The 14343-nt window shown below is 35.1% G+C and overlaps 1 protein-coding gene across 1 annotated transcript in view; it reads right to left on the bottom strand.

Moving 5' to 3' along the window:
* Hsc70-5 (Heat shock protein 70 cognate 5) overlaps nucleotides 1-14343 on the bottom strand; it is a 214480-nt gene that overhangs the window by 140855 nt on the left and 59282 nt on the right. The window contains exon 4 of the mRNA XM_090385060.1: nucleotides 8393-8517. Coding sequence (XP_090241186.1) covers nucleotides 8393-8517 — 125 coding nt within the window. The remainder of the gene's footprint in view (nucleotides 1-8392; nucleotides 8518-14343) is intronic.

The raw sequence follows: 14343 nt of genomic DNA, 5'->3' as shown, positions 1-14343 counted from the left end.
AGTCTCCACATGGTTGCCATTCCTGATCTTGATATTTAATTTTCTCCAGACGCAACTTTAGATTGTCATAAGTTTCTTTTAAGTAGACTGAATGAGCAACTGGCACAGATGTGTACTTATCTCCATTATACAAGAGAACACCTTTTAAACTAGTCTTAGAAGAGTCCATAAATAGTCTCCATTCACTAGCAACATATGATGGAGCTCTTAAGGCACTTATTAAAACAGCGATATCACTGCAATATATGAGAGGACCTTCTTGTGAAAAATACTGTATAAACTCCCCTTCACGATTTCTGTACCAGGAAAATGATGTACCCGGAGCAAGTAAGTTCTTTGCTTGAAATCTGGATCCCAGAATTTCAGCAGCATACTTTGGAAGACCTAAGCCCCTTACTAAATCGTTCAGTTCAACTTGCGTGAATTGCTGTAGCATTAAAATATTTTCTGGTTGATAACATTCCTCTTCATTAACCTCTTTAGCTTCTGCTTTGGTGGAAGAAGATGTGGATTCCAAAGTTTCTGGTGGAGGTTTTACAGGCAGATCAGGTCCATGCAGAACCAGTCTTATGGCTGACGGTAGATCTGGATATTTGATGTTCTTTTTATTTTTTGAATTGTAACCTTTAATGTGACATACACAAAAGTAACATTCGGCATAGCTTACTGGCTCGCACCACACCATAGGAATAGCAAATAGCAAGCACACCTTTTTTCCTCGACTCCATTTTCTAAGATGTTCGACACATGTATAGCATACTTTATGCGATGCCCATGATTTATCCCGATCGCCTAGTTTTATGTCAAAGTATGCATAATACGATTTTTTTTACAAAATTGGTAATATTTTGCCTCTGCTTTACAGGAACAAAACAACTACATATATAACAAAATATATCGAGACTGTTTATACACTTTCTGGTTGCCATACTAAAAGAAAACTAACACACAATGAGAGCTCACGACAGTTTTTACAGTTTCCGAGTGGAGTCTCCCAGACTCCACTCGGAAAATAAAATTCTGGGAATAACAGATGGGCTGGAAGAGAAGGGTGGGGCAGTCTACCTACCTGGGTCAGGGTCGGCTACCTTGCAGTATGATCTTGCAGTGTGTGTAGTTACGGGTTAAACATGCACGATCTGTTGTATTTCATGCAAATATTTGATACTGATCAGGAATATAGGGGTGTAAAACTTGTAAAGCATTGCAGAAACTATAGTTGTGTACACATTTGCATATACCTAGGTAATATTTTGCTTTGAATTGTGAAAAATCTTTACGTGATAGAAACAAACGGACTTCGGTTTAGTAATCAGTAAACATGCATAAATAACTGCCACATACTTTTACTCAAACCCCAGATACACTGTAAACCAATGTAATTGCCTAGTGTTTGCATTTTGTACCTCATTGTTCTGGGCTGAGCCACTTTCACTTTTTTTTTTTTTTTTTTTTTTTATTTGGCATACTTTTTGACAGGGAGAACAGATACGAATGATAGCTTCTTTTTTCTTTTGGCAGATAGAAAAAAAAAAATCCACTTCCCTACATCATTAGCCATTGTAATACTGATACTTAAAGGCAAATGCAGGCTAAATATGCTGGTAAAATTGAGTACTGACATAAACATGGGAGAATGTTGATATAAAAAGCATTTCATCTCTTTACACTGAGGTTATTTGTATCTTATTTTTTTAACTCTCTTTCAAATGATACAATAGTGAAAGCTCCAAGTAAAAATAATCGTGATGAAAATTGTGAAAAGAAAATATGCAATTTCACAAGACTGGGAATGAAATGTAAATTATACTGGCCAGGACCCCCCCTTTTTTTGCTCCCTGTTAAAATTCAAGGTGATTCATGTAGAATTAACATTGCTGAATTCAAATATGGCAACCATATTGCTGTAGAGCCCATCAATTTTAAGGGAGAAGGGATTAAAGTCAAAAACTAAGTTTCTAGTAAAAAATATTTTTTACTAGAAATATTTTTACTAGAAAAACTAATAGAAAACTTAGTTTTCTATTAGTTTCTAATAAAACACTTATTTTGCCAACCCCCCCTCCTTTATAATCGTCCATTGGTGTCTCCCATACAAGATTCCAACAGTAATCTGCCAACAACATATTTAGACTCCATTTTTCCTAGTATCTTTTTTCTATTTGAGAAATATCTTGGTTCACTGTGTTCATCGGAGACCACTTCCAAGTTTTCAGGAAAGAAGACTAAATGGGAATGTAGGAAATTAAGCTTTAATGGCATGTTGCATCCCAACTGTCTGTAGCTCATCCACAAACTCGCTGTTATTTTGTGATTCCTGTATCTCTTTTCTTCCTCGTTGTTCCAACCTAGGGTTGGGTCAGACGAATCAAAGCCTTCCATCTTTTTCTATCTTCCCAAATCTTATCCCTGCCATTCTCTCCCATTCAATTCCCTTCGTTTCCACATCTTCCCTAAGCTGATCTCTCCATCTTTTCTGGGATCTTCCTTTCGGCCTCTTCTTGTCCAATTTCATCTCAAACATTCTTCTTGGTATTCTGTTCGAGTCCATTCTCTTCATGTGTCCAAACCATGACAAACGTGATGCAGTCATTCTTCTCCCTCAAACTTTCTATTCCCAAGTTCATTCTAATGTCAATATTTCTAATTCTGTATCTACTAGTTTTAGCTAGCATGGCCCTTAACACCATTTCCATTGCTTGGATTCTGCTGGTATCCTTTTCTTCATCCTCCACGTCTCAGCAGCACAGGTCAAAATAGAGACAAAATACAGTTGATTCCAGTTATTTGGGACACATCGGGACTAGTGCATTTTGGCCTGATTAAGTGGCTGCCCCAATTATCCGAAGTTTCACATAAATAGTTAAAAAATACAGCGGATTCCCGCTTTACAATTGGTTCACTATACAATCAAATCATGTTACGATGGAATCGCCATAGTAAAGTACCATTCACTATATGATGTGTAGTAAGCGCTGGTCATTGTGATCACGTTTGTGAATTGAATTTTAATTCTATTAAACAGCAATTGGCAAAAATAGGAGGAATATTATCCACAGGCTATAAAAGTAAAGATATATTGAGCACAAATTTACCCTTTATTACCTTACCAATTAAAAAAATTAAAGGATACGTGAAAATTGGAAAAATATGTGATAATCGGAATAATTAATACGTACTGTATTAATTATTGGCATGTTACATACATACATACTAACTAGTTGACATTTCTATTCACTGACATTTGTGGGTGGGGGATAAAATTTAAAACGGCAAAAAGATAAGCAATCAATAACAAAGAACATGGCGCACACAAATTACAAGTAAGACGATACGCGCAAGTGAGAACGGAGTAACAAGTTACACATCTTTAAAAATAGGAATGAAGAGAAGACTCTGAAAATTAATTTTTTTATATGATTCAAGATTTCATGGAAGTGTAAACACATTTCACCATAATAACCCACAGAATTTCAGCTGTCGGTAGTATCACAAATTCAATAAGACCGAGTTCGCTATCTGTGTATGATAGATTGCACTAACAGAAAAGCCGAATAAACAGGTAACTGCTAATTGTTTTATGGTTGTCACCTCCAGAAATCTGACCGAACCATGTGGTACGGTTTCCTGCCCTAATTAAATGGCGTATTGTCCCAATTAAGCGAAGTAAACCCTGGCTATTTTCTCGATTGGGTTCCGTTTTTTAAGATTTGTCCCAAATAAATGGCTGCCCCGATTAACCGGTGGCCCAAATAACCGGAATCCACTGTATGCTCTATATCAGCCTTTTACACTTCATTGGAAGTTCTCTAGCCCATAACAGGCTGTTTAAAGTTACAGAAGAAACTCTGACTAGCTGCTAATGTCCTTGTTATTTCCATATCTAGACTGCCATCCTTTGCTAATACACTCCCTAGATACTTAAAATTGTCCACCACTTCCAACATTTCATTCCCTAATTTTATCCCTTTTATACTTACTTCTCACCCTCTGTCCACCACCATCTCTTTGCATTTTTGGCTTTTTATCTTTAGACCACACTTAGTGACTACACTTTCACAATGTTTGTGATTCCTTAATGCCTAAAAAGTTCCTTGATACTCTTTTCAAGAAAATCCCACTGCTGAAGCAGTGATCCTAGCAACAGAACCTTGGTCAGAGAGGTCCAAATCTTTGAACAAATCGTTCAATTCTGCCTGGGTGATTAGATGCATCTTTGCAGTATCAAGAGTTGAAGTCTGGATCTGTACTCACTCTGGGTTCTGCATCTTCTGAAGACTCCTTTTTTCAATCCTGAATCAGAGTTAAGTCCATAAGTTTCTTGCAGCTTTGGCACTGGCATTGTATCATTGTGAGTAACCTGCATTAGAGCAGAAGGTATGTTAGGATACTCTACTTTATGCTTGGATTTCCAAAAAAACCCAGAAATATTGGTTGTGCAAAAGCAACAATTGTTTATGTGGTCTCAAGGTTCCCGCCATATCACCAGAACAACAAAAGGCATTGATTTATGACTACGTCTAAGCCAGCCTGTTAACGTCCTTGAACACGAACTACAGGAAATCTTTGGAGCCCATACTTTATCTTGATCTCTGACCTTACATCCAAAATAGAGTTCACAGGCTTTTCTCACAAGTTTTGACAGTCTGTGATTTCAATACCACTTCTTAATAAAATAAATAAATAGATGAAATAGATGGAAAAAATGATTAAACCAACTACAGGTTTTTGTTTTTGGTCATTAACCTACGATATTTGAAAACTGAGGGTTATGAGAACTTTAAGCATATATCTGAATTTTTGAATATATTGTCTGCATTGTATTGTATGCATACAATATCTATATTGTATGCAGAATAGAACATTGTCTAATAGTACATACCAAAAGAATATAAGTGAAGTTTGTACTGTATTTTTATTTTTAAAAATAACTGATCAGCTTAGTTTGCACAGATTTTTCCTTCTTTTTATCTTCATACATCTCTTTATAACATCAAATGTCATTTTGCAACGCCTGCCTTACTTTCATACCTCTTTCGATGTTTGGATCTGCTGTCATTATCAATTCACAAACTTCATCTACTATAGCAATCAACATTGACAATTTATCAATTGTGAATTTTTTCGTGGATGTAACATTTTCTTCTTCTTCTTCATATAAGCGTTGCTGCTCCGTTTCCACAAGTGTTTCATTAACGAGGTCATCGGAATGAGAGTCAATGCATGGACACACTGTCACAATCCAAGGTTTCAAAATCCAAGATGACCTTTCCCAAGCTGCACAATGTTTTCAGAAACTGTTTTGATTTGAGATTCGAAACTGGTACAATTAACATTGGTGCAATTCAGTAAAATATTTTTTCAAGCAGCTCTCATGTTGTTCGCAGTAACTTCAAGTCATGATTCGCATGTTTTCAATGGCATTTCGGATATCGTAACGTTTCTAAAATTCACATAAAGATATGGCATTTTCTCCCATTGTTAATGGCTTGTACAAAGGTACATCTCAAATAAAAAGCCTTAAATGTTGCAATGACACCCTGATCTATTGATTGTAACAAAGAAGTTGTATTCGGTGGTAGAAAAATAACATTGACATTTCTGTTCGGGTCTGTAAGATAAGTAGGTTGTTGTTTTTTGGTTTTTAGGAGCATTAGCAACTAAGGCCATATTGCTCCGGGATATGCGGTGGTCATTCCCTGAATGACCTTTCCGCATCCTCCGTATTTGGTGGTGACGGGCTCGAACCCCGGTCTAATCAAGAAGCGTGTGCTATGCACTGCTCCTTCCCACCTGGCTACGGAGGCGCCAAGATAAGTAGGATGACCTGACACATTGTCTAATTGTAGCAGAATTTTAAAGTCCATATTATTGTCTTTCCAATAGCGTTTAACTGCAGGGCAAAAATAATTTACAAACCAATCTTCAAAGAGCTGTTTTGTTACCCAGGCTATCCTATTTCCTATTTGGCCACCATATAACAGGAAGAGTATTTTTTTGAAAAGGTATTTAGAGCTCTTGGATTTTCTGATTTATATACCAGCATAGGCTTTAATTTAAAGTCACCAGATGCATTTCTACCTAGTAAAGGTTTAATTGATCTTTGGTGGCTTTATAAGCTGGTTGGGTTGATTCTTTTTCTGCCAAATAAGTGCGTGACAGCATCTTCTTCCAAAATAATCCCGTTTCGTCCACGTTAAAATTTGTTCATACTTGTAACCATTATCGTCAATCAGTTTTTTTAGATCATCATGAAATCTTGCAGCTGCTTCATTGTCAGTACTGGCACTCTCAACACTAAGTCGAACATTGTGGAGCCCCATACATTTTTTAAACCTGTAAAACCAACCACGGCTTGCACAAAAACTTTCCTCTTGCTGGCCATTTTCTTTTGTTAATAGTGAATAGAGACTGCTTGCTTTAGCTTGAATCTTCATCTGACTTAATGGAATTTTTTTCTGGTTACAGTCTTCAATCTATAACATTAACAGATGTTCCATATTATCTATTTCAGAGCTACGATTTTTAACAATCATTTTTGACATATAAGATGCTGTTGCCATTCCATGTTCTTTTATTTTATCTTTATTCTTTAGAAGTGTTCGTACCGATGATTCGTTCATATTCTTGTCCAGTGCTATCTTAGAATATGATGCACCATTTTCATACTGTTTTATAATTTCTAATTTATCATCTAGTGTCAACCATTTACATTTAGAAGAACATTCAGCGCCATTACATTTCTTCTTTCCACTCATATTTGCGTATAAAGGTGTAACGTTTTTAAAATATAATCTTAAATAAATAAAAATACACAGCGAAAAATATTTGTACAGCTTACGCACAGTCAGCGACCTCACTGCTTGGAATCTAGTGTTTACTAATGTATGAATGCTAGCAGAGTCCGTATATAATGAGAGTTGCGACAACAGTCAGCGTGGCCTTGAATCCATAATGCATTGGCTTATGTGTTGGCATTATAATACATACATACATATCAAATGTATTGGTACGTAACGCAGTTAGTTTTTTTTTTTTTTTTTTTCAATTTGTAAACCACGCTGTAGCGAAACCCGTGCTATGCGAGGTATTCCTGTATAGTAAAGAATTTTTTTTTAGCTTCAGAAGGGAATCTACTTTACAGTCTAAAAGGCAAATTGGCTGGTACGGATTACGAAGACATAAATTATACTGAGGAGTTTCAAAAAATTGATTCTGGTGGGGAGAGAAAATATTTTAAACATGGAATTTTCTAAGAATATTTTGTTTAATATGGATCAAACAAAACTTCACTGGAAGTAAGATGCCATTCTGAACATTTATTTTAAGGAAAGAGAAGAGTGCTCAGGATTTAAAGCTGCTCAGAGTCGTCTTTTAGGTGGTAATGCTTCTGGGGTGGGTGTTAAGCCACTTTTAGTTTTTTATTCTGAAGTACCTCATCATGGTAAAATAAGGTTGATTTCCCAAATTTCTTGCAGTTTCTTCTTCTTCACTGGAACAGCAATTGCAAGGCTGGGGTGAATTGCTGCCTTGTCACTCTCTCCATCTGAAGTCTTTATGCACATATTTTCTTGGTGAAGTTGAGTTTTTTCCTAATAAACATTGACAAATCTGCAGTCCGGTCAAGGCATAATTAGTGACATTCAAGGCCTATTAACAAAGGAAACTCGAAGAAACTGAAGGCCAAAGCATGTGGAACTGGTAGAAAAATTTCTCCATAACGAGGGCAATCTGCAATGTCAGTAAGTCTTGAAATGAAGTCTCCCATCTTTCATCATACTCCTACCACAAGTACATAATGGAAGAGGCATAGTTGTCAATCATAGCGAGAAAGGAGAAAAAAATAAAATAAAATAAATAATAAATAACATCACACAACCAGCCATGCAAGATTTTTTCAATAGCAGTAAAAGCGTCACTTTCAATATACTCTTGTCCTTGTTTCTTACTTTACTCTAAACCTAACTTATCTTAATGAAACAGTCACACCTGCTTAGGTTAGGAAAATGGGAATAAGTTAACAAAATTTTTATTTCTAACTTGCAGTGAAAGAAAAAAAAAAAAAATAAGTGCAGGTTCACAAAATAATAAAGTACCACTGATATGGCTTGCTATACCTGAAATTGCACTACTGATGCAACATGCCACAAGAAAATCCTAGTGAGCAACATGCTACCACACCATACTATATCTAAGTATAGTGTGACATGCTGCTATCCTCAAAAACCCTCTCCACAAAAATATCTTAAATCAAGAACAAAATAAGTCAAGAATTCATTTGCAGTTATTTACAAATCTCTAATTGTGAATAAATAATTACACACAAAAAAATTAATGCAAGTTAAAAGTAAATTTTTACCAAATCTTTCTAAATTTTATATAATTTTCATACCTGATGTTTCTTTCATTTTTGTTAAGACAAATGCTCCTATCTGACTTGGTGAATACAGTTTGCCATGTGCTTCAACCCAGGCATCACCATTGGAGGCTTTCACTATTTTATAAGAGACAGATTTCCTGAAATAATTAAGTTATACGAGTAAAACTAATGGCAGTTAGATTTTTAAACTGTTAAACTTTTAGTAATTATCAGAGTACAACTCTTTTGAAACCTGTCCTCATTATAGACATGTAAAATAAATTTTCAAACATATTTAGAGATGACACAGGATCAAAAGAAGAATGTATGCATACTCCTCTATTAAAAATTTTAATCAAGCTCATAAAAATAAAAACCTTAGGATTAAAAATCAGGCAAACTGTTGCAAAAAAAAAAAAAAAAAAAAAAACAGGATGCAGTATCAACCACAAATCTGTTATATATATGCTCCATAAATAACGAATCTAAAAAAAAAAAAGAAAAAGAAAAAAAGTGCTTATCAAATTTTGCTTAGCTGTAACTTTTCTTTGGCTGAAAGCTTTATAAATACACAGAAGACATTTTTCCTTAGTACAATACACAAATTTATGCAAAATTACTTTACTGGACTAAAAAAATGAGCAATATTTACTTTCTTTGTAAAGGACTTGTGCATGTGTCTATTAACGACTAGAAATTCTTAACAATTTTAAAAGTTCATTTCCAGTTGCAAAATTTATCATGCAGCTAACATTTCCTTCAAGTTTTAAGATTTACAAGTAGATGACAAACACAGAGTTGCTTCAGCTACTAACTGCTTGACATGCTGTTAGGTGCTTTTCCAGGTTATTCCAGTGTCTCATTAATGCTTTAATCTTTTCCACTTCTGATTTACATTTTAATTTAGGTATTTTTCTTGCCATGCTTCCTTTTATCTTTTTTTCCTTCTTCCATATTCTTCTGTTCTAAAGCTTCTTTGTATTTCTTGTATGCATCCTTGATAGCAGGATGAAATTCTGGAAATATGCAATACTGGCAGGATTTCCATAATGTTAAATAATATCCTGATAAAGCAAATGCCAATTTAACAAGTTTTCTAGGCAGAGGAGATTTAAGAAATCCAACTGAATCTACTTTCTCCAAAACAGAGACCACTAACCATTTCTTAATTAAACAACCATCTCCATTTTTACCTTGTCTTTCTTCTCAATAAGGAAATGAACAATTTTTCATTTCAAATCCTCGGATACAAACACTTCTCCTGCAAAACACTCTAAAAGTATCAATTAAACTTATAGATATGAGAGAATATTAGCATCTGTTCTGCCACCTTCACAAAATGCAGGCAAGGCATTTACCTTCTTTACGAAATAGTATTAGTAGTACAGCATCACGCAAAAAAAAAAAAACTTTCCATATCATCTGTCCAAAGAGGGCTAACTGTCTATCAAAGATGACCTTCACTATTTTTGTTTTCAATGATTAAATTGCTCATGTTTGTATTACGATCAGGACTGACTGAAATTGTATTTCTTATGGGACATTTCAATCAATTTTAACATAACATTTGGAATGTGATATGTTTCTGCCAAGTTTGTGCTTAGCATCCTCACTGATGATGACACAGCACTGTCCCCCATATTAAGATCCTTATCAACATGCTGCTGACTCACTTTGTTTCCTTATCATTACTCATTACGACCCACAAACAAAGTCCCAGGCATCTTAATGGAATACTCCATCTTCTCTCATAAAAAAAAAAAAAAGGCATCACAATCTCAATCAAATGGGAAGATCGTGCTTATCTTTTTTTTTTTTTTTGATTCACTGGGCACTGTTCATCCACATAATCAGACAGTGAACCAGGAATACTATAAAATAGTTGTGATTTTGCAACATCAGTTGGTGCCCAGATTATGTCATATGTAGATATTTCGGGTTTACATATTATTATTTGTTTGGTCCATTACTTAAATATATCATTTTCATGTAGATATTCTCTTCTGAGCTCAATAAATACTAAAAAAATATATGTACATACAGGGTGTTTCAATTAAAAGGCACCAAAGGTCAATCTCACTTATTTTAAGTTTTGGGCTCGTTGTTGTCTGGGCCTTGTCATAATTGAGCTGAAATTTTTGAATTTGATGTTAAAATTGCATATGTATTATTCTTTAGATTTTACAATTTCTAAATTTAAATTCTGCCTGATCAACTGTGTTTTTTCACCCTCCCCCCCCCCCCTAAATATTGACTAAATATTGTTCCTCATCATCAGTTTGGTCTAAAACCATTGTATTTGATGCTCACTCTTCAAAATGCACATTTAGTTGTAGAACAGCCTGAATATGCACCTCACTAATAGTGCTGCTATTCCCCCCCCACCCACCCAAATAAAATCAGCATATGTTTGTTTCACAAGGACACCAATGAGAGTTTGACTAAACTGAGGGTAGGGAACAACTTCCCTAATGAGAAAAAAGCTGTTGATTAGATGCTAGAAAACTTAAATCTAAACAGTAATACTTGGCCCAATATTAACATCAAAATCAAAAATTGCAGTATAATATCACAAAAATGATCATCCACACAAAAAAGTCTAAACCTAAAAATAAGCAAGACAGACCTTCATGCCTTTGAATTAAAACAATGTTTCAATTTCAAATCTTAGAGTCATATAAATGGTGAAAGCTAGTAATAAATGAGGCAAATGCTAGTATAGTCTATTTAAATTTTATTCTTTTCAATAGTTTATTTTTCAATAGTCCTTTTTCTGTGTGTGTAAAAAAAACACTTTAAAAAATTCTTTTAGCCCCTCTGATGCAACATAGTTCATTCAAGTAAGGCACTGTGATTGAATATATATCATATAACTACATAATACAGTAAGATCCTTGTATCGCAGGGGATATGTTCCAAGACTTACCGTGGATGGTTGAAACTGCAGATATAAGCGAACACCTGCTGACCCCATTATATAACATGATTTTCTTGTACATATATACGTATAATAAAGTTTAATTGCTAAATTAAACATACAGTAAGACATTACCAACATTAAATACGATAATAATAAAGTACAGCAGACTCTCGATTTATTGGGATTGGATTAACCAGGACACTTCAAGACTCCAAATTAAAAAAAAAAAAAAAACAACCAGAATTTATAAAATTCAAGTAACTAGAATAGGTATAAACAGATATTTTGCAAGTTGTAAATAAGCAACAAGAACCGGCGTTATAAGTCGTCATTGAGATATTAGTGTACCTATTGTCGAGCAACCCCTGCTGGCTTCACACCTACTACTCAAAAAAAAAAAAAAAAAAGACGTTTAGTTTGATTTAGTGCGGAATGTCAATTGTTGTGTTCTGTCACACTGCAAGAGGACAAATTTTGTTTCGTTATTTATGTCAGGGATGTAATTTTTTTTGTTTTGTTTAGAAATCGCAAAAATGATGGGCAAGCACAAGAGTTGTGCTTTAAAATTAAACTAAAACTTCAAATTATTCAAAAGTTTGAACACTTTACATCTGTTAAATCTCTAATCAACCATTATAATGTTGGTGACCAAACCATATGCGACATTGTAAAAAGATAAAGGGAAGCATTGTATGGGACATGCGAGTAGTACGTGTTAAGTTTTTTCGTTCCCCCCCCTTATTCTCAAAACCCGTGCTCCTGAACTTACTCCTGTTCTTTGCCGCTTTTTTTCACTTTCTTATTCCAAAGGTGTTTTTCCTTCTGCTTGGAAATTTGTTCATATGCAGCCAGTTTCCAAAAAAGGGTGACAAATCCCTCCTATCCAATTATCGTCCCATTGCAATTACTTCTACTCTTTTTAAAGTAATGGAAAAATCAATTAACCACCAACGCTTAAACTATCTAAACACCTTCCGTCTTATCAACGATCACCAGTATGGATTCCGTCAATGTCATTCACTGGTGATAGCTGGCTTAAGTTACCCATTCATGGACACATTCAATGGAAAAGTTCAGTGAAACACAAGCAGTTGCTCTTGACATCTCAAAGGCTTTTGATCATGTTTGGCATAAAGATCTTTTAAACAAGATTCCATGTTATGGTTTGCCAACTGTTTTTTATAATTGGTTATCCAGTTTTCTCTCTGAATGCTCACTGAGGGTAATGGTAGATGGCTCTCTGTCTCCTAACTTTTCCACTAGTGCTGGTGTCCCAAAAGGTTTAGTTCCCCCCCCCCACTCTTTATCTTTTATATTAATGACCTTCTTCTATTGAATGGAAATCCTATTCATAGTTTTACTCATGATAGCACATTGCATTCCACTTTCCAGTTTGAGAAAACTCGCCGTGCTCAATCAGCTTCAACTTCTCGAATATCTGCTACCAATTTCTTAAATGATGATCTCCAGTGGGGCAAAGACAACTTAGTTAACTTCAGTCCTTCTAAAACTCAGTCTTGTCTTATATCTTGCAAAAAGGATTCTTTTGCTCCTATGCTTATCTTTGGTGACACTCCGATTTCTAGGCAAGATGATCTCTCTTTTGGGGATTACCTTGACTTCTAATATCTCTTGGCACAAGCATATTACAAATATTGCTTCCTCTGCATCTAAAAAACTTGGGTTTTCTCTTTTGCTCTCGACATTACTTTTCTTCCAAACAGCTGCTGACTCTGTACAAATCACAAATCTGCAATATCATGCAATATTGTTCCCACATCTGGGGAGGTGCCCCCAAAACCTCTCTCAGTGTCTTATATTTCATTCAGAAGACAGCAGTTAGGTTATTTAATGACTCATCTCTAATAGTCTCTCCACTCTGTCTCATAGATGTACTGTTTCTGCTGCATACATTTTCTAGATACTTCCATGGGCACAGTTCTGAATTGGCTTCTATAATTCCCACTCTCTCTCTTTCAAAACAGTCTGAACACATGCCACCACCAGCCAACATCCATTTGCTGTCCAACTGCAAACTCACAGAACCAACTTTTCATCTTCCTTGTTTATTCAACCCCGTTTTCTGGAACAATCTTCCTTTATATGTATTTCCTGAAAATTATAGTCTACAGAAGTTCAAATCTAATGTCAACAAATATCAGCTTTCAACTTCTCAACCCATGCACGGTACTAAGTACTATAGGTTCTAATACCTCTCCTGTTTGGGGTTTTCATAAAAAAATAAAATAAGAAAAAAAAATAAGTGAACCGAAAAATTTTTCGCTTTTTTCACAACACCCAAAATTTTTTTTACCATATTGTCAATTTTTTTAAACATAAATACACTTTACTTCGTAAATAAATACTTTATTTCCAAATATTTTATGAGAATACAGATTAAAAGACAATGCATTAAAGGTTATATCATTTCCTTCAATATACAATGCTGTTTATGGACTTGCATTTTAGACATCCGTTCTGAAATAGTCATGTAATTTAGTTTCATAGAGTAAAAAGATATGTGGAGGTCCTAAAGTCTCGAAACTTTATTAGACAGTTGGACAGACAACTTGAGTAGTGGAGACCCGCTAAAAGCGGGTATCCACTACAAGTTGTCTGTCCAACTGTAATTTAATTTCCAGAACTGATAACGGCATTATTTCAACACATAATTCTTAATAGTGGTAACAGTAGTATTAGAGGCATATGATGCAAGAAAGCAAGCTTATCAGCTAGCATCAGCAAAAAAAAAAAAAAAACTCACACATCCATTTCCTTTAAAAGTTTGTCCAGTTCCTCCTTGAATTTATTTAAGCTATCAACTTCCACAACGACAGGTGGAAGTTTGTTCCAGCAATCAACTCCCCGCTGGCTAATGGATGTTCCGAACATCTGTTCAACAGCCGTCTTTCCTCGATTTGAATTTATGCCCCCCAGGTTTGTAATCTGAGCAAGTAGAAGAATCCCATCAGAATTCAGCATGCTCAACCCATTCAAAGCCTTATACACCTCAATCAGTTCACCTTTCAGGTGCCTAGTCTCCAGTTGCCACTTCTTAGCCCAT

Source organism: Mastigoproctus giganteus, chromosome 11, assembly GCF_048544385.1.
Source record: "Mastigoproctus giganteus isolate SK-2022 chromosome 11, ASM4854438v1, whole genome shotgun sequence".
Lineage (NCBI taxonomy): Eukaryota > Metazoa > Arthropoda > Arachnida > Uropygi > Thelyphonidae > Mastigoproctus > Mastigoproctus giganteus.
The sequence above is the reverse complement of the archived record's forward strand: the minus strand, read 5'-3'. Positions and strand labels throughout refer to the sequence as shown.